This window comes from Lepisma saccharinum, chromosome 25 (genome assembly GCF_977018435.1).
Source record: "Lepisma saccharinum chromosome 25, izLepSacc3.1, whole genome shotgun sequence".
Lineage (NCBI taxonomy): Eukaryota > Metazoa > Arthropoda > Insecta > Zygentoma > Lepismatidae > Lepisma > Lepisma saccharinum.
Window position 1 is genome coordinate 20851320 of NC_139253.1, and position 19850 is coordinate 20871169.

At 38.9% G+C, this 19850-nt stretch overlaps 1 protein-coding gene across 5 annotated transcripts in view; it reads right to left on the reverse strand.

Annotated features, from left to right (window-relative positions):
• LOC145978526 (uncharacterized) overlaps positions 1 to 19850 on the reverse strand; it is a 102579-nt gene that overhangs the window by 60020 nt on the left and 22709 nt on the right. For all 5 annotated transcript variants that reach the window (XM_083111175.1, XM_083111174.1, XM_083111172.1 and 2 more), the window contains exon 2: positions 2437 to 2532. In XM_083111175.1, the coding sequence (XP_082967301.1) occupies positions 2437 to 2532 (96 nt within the window). The remainder of the gene's footprint in view (positions 1 to 2436; positions 2533 to 19850) is intronic.

Here is a 19850-nt window from a genome sequence, read left to right on the forward strand (position 1 = left end):
CAGCCATTTTATGTAAGTTATTATGGACCCCTGGGTTCGTAGGGACTGTGCAGGCCAGTCCTCCACGGAGGTCGGCTATTCGTACTGTATATAATGCATGTCAACAATCAAAAGTTTGATACCAACAATTTCCTCTAATAAGATGTAGAAACGTGAATAAATATGTTTTCTTGAGCACAAGCGTTATTTTCTAAGCCAACTATAAGCCGTGGGCCACCTTGGGAATAGATGTAACGGTTTTGTAATTCTTTTATTTTTTTAAAAAAAAAGTTACAAGCAATGTTACAAAATACCTATTTGGTACAGTTGTTAATTAGTTGTAGGAGTTCTCTCTTTTAATTTCAGAAGCTTATCTGTCATGAGAGATTTATAAATTGAGCTAGAAGCTTAATTATGGCCATCTTTCGCTCACCTACCTTAATGTGGCTGTGATCTATAAAATATTACCGCCCCCTATGCCTTCCCATTCAATCGTTTCTCGTGTTTTTACTGGTGAATGCAAGCAGGCTCGTATCCAGGATTTTTAGAGGGGGGGGGGGGAGAGGCAGATCTAACATTGTGGAACAAAGAGAAGGTCCAAAATGCGTTGGATTGATTGAGTTACGTTATTCTAAGTAGTTTTTCTGAAATTTTTGGCCAATCACGACGATGAAAATGAGCGATGATAAGATAAAATTGATGAAAAATATTCACAAAGAGCGCCCAGGCCGGGATTAGAGTGCTAACCACTCCACCACGGAGGTCTGCGGAATGCTATATGTGACCACCAATGTTATGGTAGTATTCCAGCTAGATTTAAGCGTACACCCAACGGCAAAAGTAATAGTAGTTGAAGTGATCATTACTATTTTCGTTGTCTGTTTTCCACAGTTTAATGATCATGGATTGAAATAAAAAACCCACTAAAAGTCAACATCTGCTTCGTATAAACAGAATTCCCCGTTGGCTGTACAATTATAGATTTGCAATGTTATGGTCCAAAATAACGGGGGAAAATCAACTCATCCATAGTCTCCCCCCCCCCTCCCTCGCCCGCCAATGGTTATAAAACTAAAATTACTCAATCTTGCAGACTGCAGACTTCTGGCGCCTGTCTCTCTCCACAAACAACCTGTTCATTTATGAAAGGAGAAATTCGAAATTCTTGCACAATCTGAAAAATCGTATTTTCGCAGGTTTTTTATAGGTTCACATTATAATATTTCAGAGCTCGATAGGGGGTGGCTCCTTCCCTGGGTACAGGCCTGAATTCGAGTGACAGAAACTTGTTGTTACTAAAATCGTTACTATTGTTACTATAATCGGTTCTCAACGTAGAGCGAAGCTATTAATATAAAATTATACAAAACATGCACCGGACATACCGGTCACATTTCAAAGTTACCGGTGAAATTTAGCGACTTCTCGCACGGTGGCAGGAGCAGTTCAAAGTAATATATTTTCAGAGTAGGGCCTTGAATCCAATGTAGATGTTTTCAACATCTGCTCATTCAATGCTCACTTCTACATTTGCCGCCTTTATCAGTTACGGTAAAGTCTAAAACAGCTTGGAGCTGTGTTCTGTGAGTAATATAATTATTAATGGCCTGTTTCAAATGGCAGAAAGCTATCACCTTGAAGTAGGATTAGAGTATGGCGACTCGTCATCGATTCTCCGTGAGCAGACTGCAACATTCAACGTTGTTTCATGTTTCATGCACGTATATCTAGCGGTTCGAGTTCCTTAGATATCATTAAGACGTTGAATTGTCCCCAGCAACAAAAGCACGGAGCTTGCGCCAAAAATGTAACTGGTATTAGTCCGTAAGATACGCGCAAAGGAGCCACGGCCACTTGGGAAAATGCAATATTTTACACATAATTTCATCTCAGTCACAGTAATTTGTGGTGGTCATTTTCTACAAGACACTGATAATTACAAGACTGGAACAGGTCGTAACGGGAATGTGACAACTTCAAACTGAAGTAGTGTTTCGAGAAGGCAGCACGGTTTTGAGAGGAAAACATCTTTCTTGTACCCCCCTCAGAAATAAAACCTGCGGACGTCCATGAAAAAACTAATAGTTATTAGGTATTAATAACATTAAAACACGCATACAACTGGTTAAGAATCGATGCAGTACCGCATAGAGTTCATAATAAAAAAAAGTTTTTCCATACGAAATCTATCCTACCGATCAAACTACACAGTGAAAGACCAGAGGAACTATGTTCGACTGGAAAAGCACTTAAAAATGGCTAAAGGTTATCTTCTCTTCCACAGATATTTGTGCCTTGATGCATCTTGCTGTTAGATAAAGAGATGGTAAAAACAGACGGTGCCTTCTACACCAACCGAACTAAAGGTCAGAAAAGGGGACAGGGAGCAGGGATCCAAGCGATAGCATTGTCTGTGGAAAATCAATGTGCCTTATTGTTCGACTAACTTGTACTTACAATATCGTCGTTCGGCGAGCACTCGGAGAAGACATTGCTGAGGGATGGAGAATGCGTCTCTGGAAGGATACGGACGAATTCCACTCCGACGCCATGCTGGAATTAACAATAACAACAACATCAGTTACATATCAAATAATAGTACAAATGTCACCGTCTCAACATTTATTTTACTTGTGATTTTAGTTTTACACGTAATGTTAAATCTAGTAGTATACCAACTCATTTATAAGTGTAATACAGAGGTTTATATGAGTAGGTATACTGCTGGATTTATGTTTAAAATATTACTCCAAGTAAATATAGCACTGAATAGACCAATATTGGTCACTGAGGAGATTCAATAATATTGGACAGACACGTTGTGAAAAAAATACATGTTCCTCGGTATAAATTCATGCTCTGATGAATGCAGTAAAAGTAAGTCCAAAGATAAGATTCTTGCATCTCGTTTACACTAGTCTTATAGTCGGGGTTCGAAACTGGCCTTGACATTTTGGTACCATTTGGCATCAAATCTGTCTGTCGTCTAGGTGCCAAAACTTCACACTTAACAGCTCTCACAATCCAGAACAAATACCGAAAATGTGAATTGTGAAATGAGAATGGAGATGGTTATATCATTTTCACATTTAAGGATGGTATCGAGACGCGACTTGGCACTGTCTTGGTCTCGTATGTAGTGGTAAATGCCTCTCGTTCTGTCTCGAAAAGTGTAGTATAAACAACATACACAACGTGTCACTGCCAGCAGTGGCGCAACCACAGGAGGGGGTAGGGGGGGATTGCCTCCCCCAACCTTGGACTGAAATGAGTTCTGGGGAGGCAAACATTGACGGCCAAGGTTAATCGGGACTGGACCTACAGTTTAAGGTGGGATCCGAACCACTGTGTCATGTGTCTCCACCAGGCATCGAACCCGGGACCCCTTGATCACAAGGCGACGATGTTAACGATAGGGGAGGCACAAAAGTGGTAAAAGAGAGAATGCATTGGGGTCCCGTGAAATTATTTATGTTTTCTGTCTTTCAAAAATAGTTTGTGTGCTTGTTTTCCATTATTAATGTGAAATTGAATGTGTTGAAAAAAATATTCAAATCGTTTGTTCGAACACAAATGCTTTAGCACCAACTTCTAACCCCTTTTTGCATAATTTAAGAGAGTAATAACGTCTTTGATACTACCGCTAACACTACTACTACTACTAATAATAATAATAATAATGTTGGTCCCGGGTTCGAATACCGGCTTGGGCATGGATGCTTGTGAGTGTCCATTCATGAATTTCATCATATCATTACTCATCCCCCCCCCCATCTACGCAAATTAGTCAAAAGTGGCACAAGAAGCGAAGTGAAATAAAGTAAATTAATAATAATAATAATAATGTTATAATAATATTATTATTATTATTAAAATTACTATTATTATTATTAGTAGTAGTACGTTTATGCTGGTACTTGTCCCCCCAGACAAAAATTCCGTGGTTGCACCTCTGGCGTACAGAGAGCATTCAGGCACACAACTGTCCCTAATAAAGTTTTCTGTCTGACTTCTCGTTTCGGCGCAACAGGACGTCGAAAACTGAATATATATGCAAACACGCAGCACTAGCTCACAATTACCACTAACAGACTGACTTTGTCTCTTCATCATTCGCCGCCAGGAAAGCTTAAAAAAATTATTTGACTTTGTAATTACTGTAAACAAAATGTATGATTTATGTAAAATGACCAGGAATATACGTATACGCTAGTTATTCCTGAAGAAGGCGCAAAGTAAATAAATTTGGTTCCATTTAAGTTTTCACATAGTAATACCAAAGTCTCGAGTATCAAGTCAACCTCCTTGTCTCGATTTTACAAACATTCGAGACGAGACCAAGACTTGCCTCGTATCGATACCATCCCTATTCACATTCGTGCGCTATATCAGTTTTGCATCAGTCTCAAGTTCCCGCTTTTCAAATTTTCCTTAGCACACATTTTCCATGACTTCTTAATCGAGTCAGTGCCAGTGGCGTAACCACAGGGGCAGGGACGTCTTTAGGGAGGCCCGGGGGCGTTGGCCCCCGCAAACGCCCACCTGACCCCGGCAAACGTTTCTGTATTTTACTGGAAATTTTAATTTGATGGCAAATATTGCAAAATTGTACTTCAGTAAATTTTGCTTACAGTTTGAAAACACTGCTCTCAAATTTCCAGCGGCATGAATGCCAAAGTAAGACTTGTACTCATTTTTCTACTGATTGCCTGTCGAAAACAGATGCAACGCAGGAGCTGCCGCTAATGATTTTATAGGCCGCCCCGTTAAGGGAATTCGGAGGTCTTTTGAAAATGTACTTTTCCTCCCTGTCAGGTCAAAATTCTGGCCATTGACTGGTAAGCGGTAACAGATGTCCCTCGGGATCGACGTTACTCCTTCTGGAGCTCTTTGGAAGCAATTTTCATTCCTGTCTCAGATTACGGAGACAGTCATAGCGGTGCGTGTGATAGAAGTTGCAAGATAAAACTTCAGGGGGAGGGGGATTGCCGCTAACAAATGGCTATAATGAAGAATAAGCTACCCCTCATTTATGGAAGATAACGAGGTATGTACTAAATTATTAACAATGATCTACACGCCTTAAATACATTAACTTTTCAAATTCTAATGCGCTTTCTGTTATAATTTGTATAATTACTCAAGGGAGTTGGCGGAGTGGTTAGCACATCGCGCTACGACGTCACGGGTCCTGCGTTTGAATCCTGGCCTAAGCATGGATGTTTGTGAGTGTCCATTCATCAATTTCATCATATCATCACTCATCCTCATCTTCGCAAATTAGCCAAAAGTGGCACAAAAAGTGAAGTAAAATAAATTGGGCTTAAAACGCCAACTAAATCAAGCAAACCCCCATTAAAATTAGCACCGATTATTATTTTTTTCTTAGTACAATTTTAACCCTCTAGAGTTTATTATCCACTTTTACAATTCTACTCCCCCCCCAGAAAAACATCCTGCGTACTATGGTGAGTGACGTGCGTGTGTATATGAGAGTTGATTTTAATTTAACAACGTCTGTCTGTCTCTCATTCTCTCTCTCTCTATATATATATATATATATATAATATATATATATACACACACACACATATACATACATACATACATATACGACCCACATACATACATACATAATGTTGGTTGTTGTTAAATTTCTTAATGATTTGATCGAGAAATTTCTGACATTTGGGCCCCCCAAACTGATCAACACGTCCCTGCACAGGGGGGCATTGCACCCCCCTCAACCTTCGACGGAAGTGAATTTTATGGGGGGGCAAACGTTGACGGATAAGGGTACAGAGATCCAATTGCCCCCCTCCATTTGAAATTTTATGCAAATAAAAATAATTTCGTGAAATTTTCTTGCTCGCTTCGCTCGCAATACCCGGATTTTCTGTCTCGTCAAGTTCAGAGCCGGAGTCGGCCATGGACGCCGAGCGTTCTAAATTTTAAAAGTTGTAAAAGAGAGAATGCTATGGCGCCACGTGTTTAAATCAATTATTTTCAGTTTGGAAAAATTGGATCTAAAATTCTTCTTGCTCGCTTAGCTCGCAATATTTTCGTTTTCTGTAATGTATTTAAATAATATGTGTTGTGTATATATACGTAGTGAATAAACTTTTAATACGTACACAATTTAGTGTTAGCATGTTGCATATGTATAAAACATATCTTGTACATGAAAGTTATACATGTTATATGTACAAAATAATTATCTTCGGAATGCATTTATCATTCATTTTCTGCCATTCAATACAGTTTGTGTGCTTGTTTTCCATTATTAGCTAATGTGAAATTGAGCGTGTTTGAAAAGATATTTCAAATTGTTTGTTCCAAACAAATGCTTTAGCATATTATTATTACGTTTATCCTGGTACTTGCAAACCTCCAGACAAAAGTTAGTGGTTGCGCCTCTGGTCTATGCTATCTTGCTTCATAATGTGTTTGATGTGCATGCATGCTTAATTCCTATAAGGTCGTCATTGCGGCAACTGCACAATCTTTATACGCGCGATTGGACTGTACAAAAATGTACACGTGGCCTTGGATCTAAGCTTATGCAGGTATGTTATTGGCTAATAAGTAAAGCCCGGATTTTTATGTAATATCAACCCCTAAAATATGTACATAAATATGTAATAAAAATGTCTGAAATATGTAAAAAATATGTAAATTCATAATGAAATATGTACTATAAATATTTATTCCAAACGTTACTTCCTATTTTTGTTACATTTTTTCCTCACAAAGGGATATGTTTATTTCAAAAAGACTTACAAAAATTGAAGTTACAATATTACAATCCTTACATTAAGTATTTTTTATGTTCTTATAGAGCAAAAATATTAACCACAATTTGAATATATTCAATATTTAATATACAATGTCACCAGGTACCATTCAAAATGTTCAGTAGTAAATTTTCGTTGCCCAAATTTTTCACTCAAAAAGCACTTACAAAAATTCAGGTTACCTTTGATCTTGGGGCAGGCACTGTATTTAATTATTTAACTTACTATATGTTACCAGGTACATTTCCAAATGTTCAGAAGTAAATGTTTGTCGCCGATCACATAATATGTTCTTGTACGCAGAGAAACTTCTCTCCACGTCACAAGAAGTAACCGGAGCGTACTTCAGGAGGTGAATGTGGTCGGGAGAAATATCATTGGGAGGGTTAAGTGTTTCACCATTGAGAATGTGGCTCACTGTAAATAAGCTGACGTAACCTGGGTTTCTTTCAGTCACTGCGTCAAATTTTCTTCGAGCTTTCTCTCCCACATCTCCTCCAACAGCAGACAGTTTCTTTCTTGCATCCTCATATATATCCATGGCTTCCAGGAGAGGAAGCCCAACAGTTTCAAGTTTTTTTATGCTTGTATCAATCCAACCAAAATTGCTGTTTATGTATGCCATATCGCAAGCAAGTTTGGTGTCCTTGAAGAGATTTTGAACAGTGCGTACCGATACAGCTGAGTCCGCCGAAAATGAGTCAAGCACAGATTTCACTTCTTCAAAATGTTCGTTGTAAAACTTACTTGCCCGGATCCAAGTGCCCCATCTAGTAAGAATAGGTTCCGGAGGAAGTGGTACACCTGGCAATTGTTCCTTGTAAACTTGCACACGTTGTGGTGCCTTCAGAAACACCTTTTTCGTGGAAGAAATAAGTTGGTTAACTTCCGGGAAATTGCCTCTCACCTCCTCAGCAATGCGTTGGAGAGCATGTGCCAAGCAAGTAAAGTAGATCAAGTTAGGATAAAACACTTTAAGTGCCGTAGCAGCTTTTAACATGTATGACGCACTGTCTGTGAACATGAGAAGAACTCTCTCTTCTTGTACGCCATCCGGATACAACAATTTAAGACTGTCATTCACAAATCGTGCTATGGTGGAATGATTAGTACGCTCTAGAACTTTGCATGCAATGAGATGTGGTGTAGATGGAGAATCAGCAATCAGCGTTCCAACAATGAAATTACTTACATACCGTCCCAAAGCATCAGTTGTTTCGTCGATGGAAATCCACACATAGGAACTGCCTACTTCTGCCCTAATTGATTCTAAAGTTTCTTTGTAGGAATGTGGAAGATATCGCTTTCGAAGGGTTGAGTCGTCAGGAAGTTTACGGCCACAATATTTTTCCAGAAAATCCCGGAACTTCGGTACTTGAATTTTATACAAAGGGATGTTTGCTGCAATCATTGCTTCGCACATTTCCTTGTAAAACACACTGAATGAAGAATCCTCTTGCATCTGGGTTAGTAAAACTTGCTTCTTTTCACTCCGTAGTTGTTTGTTTTTCACATGAAGTGAAGTGCGAACATGTTGATCTAATTGAGACTTCATAGTGCACCCAACTTTTTTATCGCACACTCGACAAAAAATAACTTTACCATCCGTAGTAAATGCATCATCGACTGCTATCCAAGATCGCAACTTTTGAGATAACGAGGAGGTAGGCGGAGCCATTCCAGCTTTCTACACCTAAAACACTGTTTAAATACTGAGGCAAGCTCTTCTTAAAACTCCAATGGTTAAAATGAAAAGGCGACGAAATATATATACGAAATTCTACGGTTGAGTTAACAATACTTCATTCAAGATTTGTCGCCGCCGGCTGCAAAAATCAAAACGATCACAACAATGTACGGATGAAAGGTAAGTGCCTCTCAGCGTTGTACTTGCCGCCTTCCATTGTTGGTTCTCTTCGTTCGCTGTGTGTTGCTTGCCGCTCCATGTTACAAACTGGAAACTGAAACACTGTCGAATCTTGATGTAATTGTTACGATGCGGCGAACCAACGAACTGCTATGTACGTACAACGAAGGCAAATCGCACTTTTAAGTTACTCTATTTTTTTAGACCTGGAAATGGGGAGGGGAAGTGAGAAGATACTTTTTTAACTAGTAAGACAAAAGTTCATTGGATTTTCCTCTTAAGGACTGTTTTATGTAAAAAATATTTCATATCTTAGGAATATGTAACATTTAGTAAAATATGTAAAAATATGTAATATAAAACTTCACTGTGACATCTCTACTGACGTAATTCGTCAATATATTTTAATTCCACGCTTGTACATATAAAGGAAAAAATATGTAATTACATAGAAATCCGGGCTTTACGTAATAAGCAACTTCATTTATTTCTGATTGTCAAATCGTTTTGTGCCGCTTACGCGGAACCCTTCTTTGCGCTATCGAATACTATGTGGGTTAATGAAGGATGACGCCGACTGTAAATGTCCTTTTGTTTCACTTTCCAATACACACAGCAAATCGAAAGCGAAGAAATGTTTTAGTGCAACTTACTTTTCCTTTATGTTTTCCAGTGGCGTAGCATGGACATTTAGGGTGGGAACGCCAAGTCCGAAGGAAGAGTCGGCCCTTTCTTGCTTAATAATTTACTTATGGTATTAGTCGCCACAGGTATTATTTGCCTGAAGTAAGCTGGGTTTTCAATAAAACATCATCATTGCATGTTTTAGCTAGAAAATTAGATGCCTCACTATGCCACAGATGTTTTGAACTCTGGTGTTCTATACCTTTTTTTATATCTTTCTGCATGACGCAAGTCATTAAAAACCTACCTGAATCACAAGCGCCTCTGCACAACAGTTGACGTCATTGTTGTGGGCGATCCAACTACTGATTGATTTGGTTTATTTTACTTAGCTTTTCTACCACTTTTGGTTAATTTAGAATATGAATATGAGTGATGATATTGATGAAGGGACACTGACAAAGAACACCCGTGCTCACGCCGGGATTCGAACCAGGGATCTCTGTCGTCTTGGCGCACTGTGAAAAGCAGAGTGGATGATCCAAATATCGTACACTCTACTGACGTAACAGTGCCGATTAGTAATTCAGACCACTGTTTATTACATCTTGAGAATGCTGATAAACATTTTAAAATAATTATCTCCAGAGACCATTCGATGTTAAGAGTTTTCAAATGAATGCTAAACATTTCCATTCACACAATATTAAGTAGTTAGATAATAACGAAAAAATACAATAAAAAAATAATAGTTTTGCGGGTTAAGTGGTAGAGCAGCCACAGGCTGAATTTCTATCACGAGGACTTCACCAACTTATTTGACAAAAACTGCGTTGATCTTTTAGTTTCTAATACACATCGCTGTTCGTGCGATAAATTATACAATGCAGTGGCCATTAAGAAGCAGTATATTTGAGATTGGTAAAGTTACGTCAGTCAATATTGCGTATTGTAGCATCACATAGCACGAGTTCCATGAGCGCGAAGAGCGAAGAACCGGGTAGGAATTCTGCCGCTGTCGTCTGCTTCAGAAGGCAGGAAGGGTCACATGAACCAATCACGGTAAACCTCTCGTACGCTGGCGTAAGAGAGCCCATTTACGCGCGTGCTGTAGAAATGGAAGCTTTCCCTCCATAAAGGCAGCAAGGAATATAGGAGTCCTGTACGCCGAACCTGTTCGGCGTCCGGCCGGGAAAGGCATTGAAAAGAGATGCTAGAACGAGTGTTGAGAGTGGAGCGTTGCAAGCGGATCGCGAAAAATAGCCATTATAATGCCATGAAGGTCAAACATATCTGAAATTAGTCACGTTTTACTTTATAATCACAGCATTTAAGCATTTTTGAAATTTTAAATCTGGGAACGCCGGGCGTACTATAACGCTACGCCACTGATGTTTTCCTAAATGTGCTCTGAACTAAAGTATAGTCAGACGACCTCCTGGACTAAAAACTCAGTTTCTACTATTGGATGCGATTTATACAGGGTGTCCAAAAAAAGTTACGCAACCGAAACTTTCAACGTACGTAACTTTTGTACAAAAAGCGATAGACATGAAACTTACACTGAGTATTAACTTTCTATGACAGTCGCGGCTGGAGATGTCTTTATCACACAGGTTGCATGCATGTACCATATCTTTAGTACATTCTCAGGGACTTACACAAGCGGTTGGTGTTACTGATTATCATTTGGAAGTCACGACCAAAAAGCACTAATCCCTCCACTGAAACGTGTTATAAGGTACGTATTTGCTTGTAAGTTGATGTCGCAAAGGCTACAAGCAGACAAGCAACACTATGAAAAAATGACCAAATTTTAATTCAACTTTCTTTTTGTAAAAATACCGGAAATATATATTTGGCTATCTCTAATTCGGGACTTTTCATTAATAATGAGTATGAAAAAGCGCATTATTTATACGAATTTATTAAAATTACTTTACAAGATTTTTCCTATGCTGTCTGCTACTTTGGAATATGGTTCATACAAAAAAGAGCCTCTGGGTACAGTCTGGATAAATCTCTATGCCTCTGATCTGATCTGATTTGAACATCATTTATGAATTATGACTATCACACGCAACTTTTACCATAGGCCCAGTTTGTAGTGTTGTTTATTGTTATACTTGGGTTGTAAATTTAAAAGTGGCAACAGTGGTGAGGTGATAACACCGTGCATGTTCTACCAGGCAGTGAGCATTGTCAGTTGGGGTCCATGTCGATGTGTGGAGTGCCAAAAGTGGTCGGTGCAGCGAGTGCTGTTGTGTGTGTGCGTGGTTGAAGTGAACACCATTTTGTGGACTGCACTAAAGCATGTTTACAAAGGTAGAACAGCGATTGTGGATCCAAATACAGGTTGCCCGTGGCGAAAATGTCATCAAGACTTGCATGAAGCCTGCAGCAACAATACCTAGCCGTATCTGATGGTTGCACAATGGGTAAGTGCATTCCTTGAGGAGGTTGGGATGTGTCGGTAAGAAGATGAGGAAAATTGCATCATGTTGAGTTCCCTATATTGTCACCATTGTCCAACCATCAGATACGGCTAGGTATTGTTGCTGCAGGCTTAATGCAAGTCTTGATGACATTTTCGTGCATTTTTGCCATGGGCCACCTGTATTTGGATCCACAATCGCTGTTCTATCTTTGTAAACATGCTTTAGGGGTTCACTTCAACCACGCACACACACAACAGCACTCGCTGCACCGACCGTGTTGCTACTTTTAAATTTACAACCCATGTAGTTTGGGTCATGGGTGGTAACAATACAACTGCTGATGAGCCTATCAGTGGCGTCTCCAAGGAAGGGGTTGATAAGTGTTATACCAACTCCCCTTAGCTCAGCATCTCCAAAGAAATAACTTTAAATGCATGAAAATGTGACAAACTATTAGACAGACTATTAAAACTAAGACATAACACCCGCCCCTCCTTTCCGAAAATTCTGGAGCGTATCTACTAAAAACAATATATTAGGAACCAGTGGACATGGACATAGTGAAGGATAAGGGAAGAGGTGAACAGGGTTGGTTAAGCCCTTGAAAACTGATGCAGAATAACCCAAGTTGGCTCGAAAAATTCAATGTAAAATGCAGAAACCAGGTCAAAATTTTGTTTTCATATTCCATCACTTAATCCAAAGTGGTGGAATTTCAAAGATTTTCCTTGAACGAGGTGGATAGGCCCTAAATGTTACAACAAACAGAAGAAAATAACATGATTTCTGTGCATTAATGACTTGAAATCTGGAAGGAAAAGAAGAAAATCAGCTATGCCAGATATTAAGTCAGCTGGCGTAGAGAATATAATAAATGATATAATAAAAATCAAGATAATTTTTTGCAGTGGTCGATAGTAATAATAATTTTTACTTATCAATTTTATGTGATTTTGTATTCTTTTAAATAACGTCGCTTTTCTATCACTTTAGGCTAATCTCAACGATGAGTATGAATAATTGATGAAGAGACATTCCCAAAGAAACACCAACGTCAGTGACTATTCAATTTTATATCAATGGCCTGCGATTCACTACAAAAATCCATGCCCATGGCAGAGAAATATTTGAAACTGATATAGTTCATTAAACATTCCTAAACAGAAATGTCAATATACCTAAGGTCCGATTGTAATATAATCGTAACGTATGTGGACTGGAAACAAGTCCATTGGTAATACTTAGAGCTTCGAGTAATTGAAATGGTAGATATGCTAACGACATTGGCAGAACTGTTTACGATTTGCGAATTGGTACTTTGCTCAATATTTCTCTACAAGTCTACGTAGATGAATAAACTTGTATTAGAGTATGCAATGTCTGATTTACCTGTACGTGAGGAGTGCATTTGTCGCAAGAAACAAACATGGTTAGCTGTTTCTGTTTACAAAAGCACAGGGTTCATTTACACTGACTTAATTCTTACCGTAGAACAAATAAATAAGGATTCCATCCCAACAATTACATCAGTAAATTAAAAAAAGAAGTCTGATACACGGATGACCACGTGCCCCTTACTTTTCTTTGCTTAATTACACTTTAATTTCTCTCTTCAAACTTTCTCTGCGTACAGTGGCGAATGCATTCACGCACACCGGATGCCGACAATTACGTAGAAAGTATGGTATATTCACAAGCTGGGCATGATGACATAGTAACTACACAGAATCTTTTCTTCGGTTACAGTCAAGAGAAACGCGATCTCAGCACCAAATATAAAGATTGAGTTGCACAGGAAAGGAGAGAAAAAAGGCCTGGATTTCGTGAAAGTGTTCCTGCTGGGGAAATGGAACCTGCTTAACATGCCAAGCTGCAGATTTTACACCTGTCATCTCTCCTTCCCCCCTCGAGCTTCTCTGTCCAGTCGGGAGTCAATAGCCCTTCTCGATCGATATCTCTGCATTCAGCGATTTCTCATGTGCTTCGTGTTTATCCGCTTCTATGCGGTCCTGAAACCACGTGAGTCTACAAGATTTCCGCAAGATTCTAACGATTACACACACACACACACAGAGGCAAGTTTTCCTCAAAGTTCTGACTAACCTCTTTCTTGTGGATCTAAATATAATTCGCTACAAAAAATATTGTCAAGAAGAAATACGGATCTAAAGAAAAATTATAATCAATATATATATTGAATCAAATTATTTCTTACGTACCAGCCATGTAATGCGAACCTTGCAGCTTTTTTTAAACAGTACAACTGCAAATCTTGGCGTACCTAAGGATTTCTTAGAGGAAACTATGATTTATCTTCGCTCATTCTGAAGCATGGGTGTTCGCTATGAAAAGCTCTTATATTTTCGTTTAAAAAGGAAATGAGTTTTAGCTCATGCTCCCTGTAAAGAAACTGATTTCAATATTCATGACTGGTTCCATGGCGGAGTGGTCAAAGTAAGACACTAGAAACACTATCATCGTGTTTGTCCCAAAATCCATCTTATTCATCCTTATTTTTGAGATTAATCCATGAGGCAGAAACGCGACGTAAAATAAACAAAATACACTGCAACGTTTAAGCTTCAGATCTTCCAAGATTGAAGAACACGTACCATTTAAAAATATGTAAAGGGTATGCTATTTTATGTAAAAAGTTCGTTTGTCATATAATGTATTCAAAACAAAACAAATGCACCTAACTACGTAAACTTTACACAAATTAACAACACACTAACAACAGGTAAGTGAAGTGTAATTGGATTTCCGCGCTGTCAAATCTAAATTGTTTTCAAGCGAATTAGTCGACTACTATTTTCAAACTAAAATAAAAGGAACGTAAAAGTAACTTATATATAGTGTCTCTGTTCGTGTACTAAACTTCTTCCCAGGTATCTGTGCAGCGACGCATAATGGCAGACAAGGGGAGAAAGTTAAGTGAGCGGAGCAAAACAGTGGCCCTGCTGCAAACTGCTGGTAGCTACAGTCGCGTTGTCCCTTCCATGCAATCCTTTTCCCTTTCACGCGTTCATTGGTCGAGCACTCTTGAGTCACAACTTGCGCAAAATACCTTTTTTCTAAATCCGTTTGCTCCACAGGCTCCTGAAACAGAGAATAGGTTCGTTGTTTCGTTCACCTCATATGTTATTCCCGAGATCTGTCTCCTTATGCTCCTACATGCTAAACCCCCGCATTAGCTTTTATCCTAGTCAGAAAAAGAACCGTGGCTTTTAGCTTCCGCCCCCCCCCAAAAAAAGTTCTTAAAACAATTTTATTTCTACAGATCGTTTCCCAGTTTGAAAACTTGGCACAGGTGCCCATATGTAGGCGGCTGTGCGAGTAAACGCACTTTTTAAAAAAGCTTTAGAGTAAAAATGAACCCGGTTTTCTACATTTGTTTATTTTTATCAGTTTCTAGTAAAGCTCGGGTACTCAACCCTGTTTGTTCACTTTTGCACAGAAGTATTCTGCTCAAGGACAGAAAGTCCTCCAAAGAAAGAAATCCGAGAAGAATGAAAGCATTCACTCAATGCTTGACGTGTTATAACAATAAATGCTGATGACAGCTGACTATCTGGCACAATAGAAAAGGTCTAGGGCAGTTGGCACAAGCACACTTGCCAGCTGAAATTTGTGTTGGCGCAACTCAGGAATCAGGATGGTCCCAAATGCCAAATTCCTGATGACGCGCTGCGGTATTCCTCTTTGGTGGCGCGTGTCTACTGGCAAGGAACGGATCTGCTGCACGTTGGCTCATGGTTGCGTTTCCGGGAAAGCCATTTCTCTTTTGGTTCACCTCGGCAAGCTACTTAACTAAGACCGGTTCCTTATGTTAATTGCTGCTCTACTTCCGGTCATTAGGGCACCTGAAGTTTGCCGCAAGTTTCAGTGTGGTAGCAATATTCGCCTAAAAGTTTTAGCACACCGCAGTCTCGCCTCATACTCCCAGGCATGACGTATGCAAATTTAGAACAAAAAAGCTTTGAAACAACCCTTCCATCTAAGAAACTTTTGACACAAGCATCAGTTTTTTTTAAAAAAAAGAATAAAGTTTACAATTGAAATAACCACATTTTCCCTTTGCTAATATACAACTGTACTTTGTACAGCAAGCAGTTGCATACAAAAAGAATCACGAATAGCAATTAGCCATATAGGGAATACAATACCGTTTTAAAATTTATATGCATATTATGCTCTGGAATTCAATCAATGTGGCATTCATGTTACACATATTTACATTTTCTCATCTTTGTTTATTAATTCCACCATTCACTTGCACTGCAAAAATCAACTATCAGAAATTCACAAATTGAATATTACAAATCCATTAATAATTTCTGGCGCCAGAAGAAAATATGTCATTACTGTGCATCACATAGGGGATATGTGGGTTGCATATCATTACGGCGACAATGCTACGTCCTATTTATTTTTCTAATTTCCAAATATAATACGCACATTGGCAGTTTGACCGTCGTCATATTCATTCACAATTATCTACGTAATGAGAAGTTCCATAATTGAAAGAAAAGGGTCAAACAAGTCGTTAATAACATCCTCATCAGCATGAATGCAAATTTTATGTAATCTCACAACCTGTGGTGATGGGTTAATCAGTGCTCGAAGTGGAAATTCCTAGCTGGGCAGATGGCTGGTTGAGTTTGGGAATATGAGGGGGATACTTGTATGAATCAATATGGAGACACTGCACTGTAAATTATCCTAACTGGGGATGTTTTATAATATTTTTCTTAACTGGGGGATAGAATCACCCAACCCTCAATTCGAGCACTGCAGGTTAAAAATAAAATTAAAGCACAGGTTTACGATCAATTTTGGAGTTTTCACAGATTACATATAAAGACGCAGGTTGAAAACCAAGTATTCAGAAGTAATTGACTGATTGATTTGGTTTATTTTACTTCGCTTTTCTGCCTCTTTTGGCTAATCGCGAATATAAGAATGAGTGTGATGAATTTGATGAAGGGACACTAGAACACCCACACAAGAGCCGGAATTCGAACCCGGGACCCCTGGCGATGTAGTTCTAACCATTCCGCCACGGAGGTCGGCAAATAATCAGAAGTAATTAAGTTCATAGGAAACGTGAACCGGAACTATAGGGTTACTAGTGTCCAAAATGAAAGCAACAAACAGAAATCCTTTCCTCGTGTGATTTTTTTGTTGATAAATCCTGGCACATTAAGGTTAGTTCATTTTCTATCTAAAACCAGTTGTCTCTGAGATCATAAATATTATTATCACCTGATCGTATTATGTGGTCAAATGGACACAAGGGAAAGAATTTCAGTTTGTTGCTTTAATTTTGGACATTAGTGTAGTTGCATGTAGAACGGAAGTAACTTTCAATTCTTTTTATCTTTAGAAATCCTTCCAAGTCTGAAAACTATCGTTCCTTTTTGAAAACAATCGATCAGAATAGAACAATTCTGCAAAAACTATACCGGAATTGATGATCGAATAGGTTTACTTATGATTTAGTTGCAGTCTTCATCGGCCAATCTTGGTTTAATGCTAACAAGTAAATAGGCAAGATATGCTTGTCAGTGGGTGAAATGAGGTCGCACTCGCGTAACAATGTACCATGCGCAAAACTTAAACTTTTTCATGTTTTTTGTCCAGTGCAACAAAAATGCATTTTGTTCCAAATGTTTAAAAAGTTGCCTTCTTGTCTCACACGCAAAATCCGACGCCTTCATTTGATCTGGCTCCTTTACATGACATTTATCGATTTTACATACTGTCCAAGCTTCCTCGAAAAGCTCCATCATCCTGTGAGTGGGCAATCCCTATGTAAATGTCAGGCTTCCATAGACAAGGACATGGTTTCGTTTGCTTTCGTCTCCAGAGAAACTTTTACTTCAAGGCTAGTTGCTCAATAACAAACACACACAATGCTTGAAGTACAGAATATTATATAACTAGTCTTCCGGGGAAGCTGAAACAATTACTCGGGTTGGATTTTAAAGTTTCAAGGAAAGAATATTGATGGTCGCCACCGTTAGCTGAGTGGTCGCACAAAATCAGTACCATGACAGAACTACATAAAATATTTTAAGGTTTCAAAACAATTAAATGTTTTTTTTATGCAAGTCAAGTGGCAAACACCTAAACATTCATAACATGTTCCAAACAAAAAAAATTGCAAAAGCACAAAGAAATCAAATGGGTGTAGTAACAACAATTATTTTAATTTTCTTGTAGAAGAAACAAAAGTAAACTCTTATACTGCAATTGAAATTTAACACCTGCAATTAAATGGTTCACACGGTAACAAAAAGCTAAGATTATTTAAGGTGAAGTGCCAAATTTGGGTGGTCCACACGTTAACTGACAACTTTTCCCTTACAAAAAACGCCTATGTATTGCTCGTTACTGGACATATAGTTGTCCGGGAAAGAACCAGTGAAAAACAAAGCAACATACTTCTGAAAGTACTACATTTATTGCCATGAAGTTCACACAATCAAAGAAAGAAACTCTAAAAAAAAGTTATTTTGCATACACTGGAAACGAACCTGAAATATTCGCGTGGCAAGGTAAAGAGCAGAAAATATGAATACGGGTGCTTCACATACCGAATCCCAATGCGAGAGGGGGATGGCCCCCACAAGAGGAGGTATAGTACGTTTTGTGACTGCCTGAAATGAAGTCAGTCAAGTAACTGTAATGTTTTCAGAAGGAACGAGGAAGAACTCCTCCTCACTCCCAACAGCCTCCGGCATTGGGGAAATTTCATCATGCTGCAATTTCGGGAGACAGACTGTTGGGCGAATGTTTGTCCACTTTATGCTCAGATAGACAAATCGGGACTGAATCTACAGTTTCACGGGGGATCTGAACCACTGTGCAATGTGCCACCACCAGGGATCGAAACCGGGACCGCGAAACCGGCAGTGTTGAATCACAAAGAGGAAAAGCAACGGCAAAAACAACAACAAAAAATAAACACGACTTTCCCAGGACGGTACCGATTACGTGCAGCATTCTTTTACATGAACTGGTAATAAAACCTTTTTGTTTCCGATTATGTAATCTTCGAGGCAATAATTGTAGTCATTTCAGATATAGGTATGTTTTCTTTTTCACTGGTTACTTCCCGAAACACCATGAATACAGAACAAGAGAAACAATGACGAAACGTACACTTCTCGTAACTAACTTCCAGCATACATCTGCAATGCAATCCAACCAACATTGCCTGAAAGCTTCTTCTCTGCTGGTTATATGGCGTGGTAAATCGGTTCCAGACTCGCAGTTACACGATCAGACACCAGGCTTTTTTTTCTCAAGTTTTCCCGAATGGCATGCTCTCCATGCTGCAATATCCATTACACCACTGCACACAGGAATCTCCCAGTTGCAGCACAGAAAGGCGAAATTGGGGAACTGGATATAAACCAAGTTGAGAAGTTTCTCTTTCTACGCCTATGAAAGCCATGTTTTCCCCCTTTACTACCCTAAGAAAGTTCGAACGTTAAAATTTTCATTCAATGTGAACATGCAAAGCATTAAACTTCATATCTGTGATCTGGAAGCCATTAGCCATTTTAGGTTATATAAAGTTTCCTTTTTACGCAGAAGGCCTTAAAAAGTTGTGACAAATACGATTCTTGGGTTAACAGAGTACATATTTAATAAAATATAGCACCGAAGTACTTTGTCCGTGTATCCGATAAAAAATACTTGCCACTATAACAGCCTATACTGACAGTACGACAAGTCACTGTGTCAGTTTTTACCGGGGCGAATGACAAGGAAGTCAACGGAGTACTGCCAAATCAGATAGCGGCTTAACAACTAAACCTTGCGTAGGCCGAACGAATCTAAACCAAGCGTGGTTACTGGTAATGAAATTCGTAGATATCCCCTTTAATACCTCTAAAAACATTCCTGCAAGTTTGTTCTTCTCCTTAAGCTGTGCCGATTAATGAGTAGTCAGCACATGCTGCACAATTACATTGCAGAAGTACCCCCCCCCCCCGCCTCACCAACCTTTATACAAGGGAACTGCTTTGCAAAACAAGAATGTCAATTATTCATAAAGTATATTTGATCTTCGAGGCAGAAAAGCTAGACAATAACCAAAACAGAATGGTGACTACTTACATGTTCTACCCCTACAGC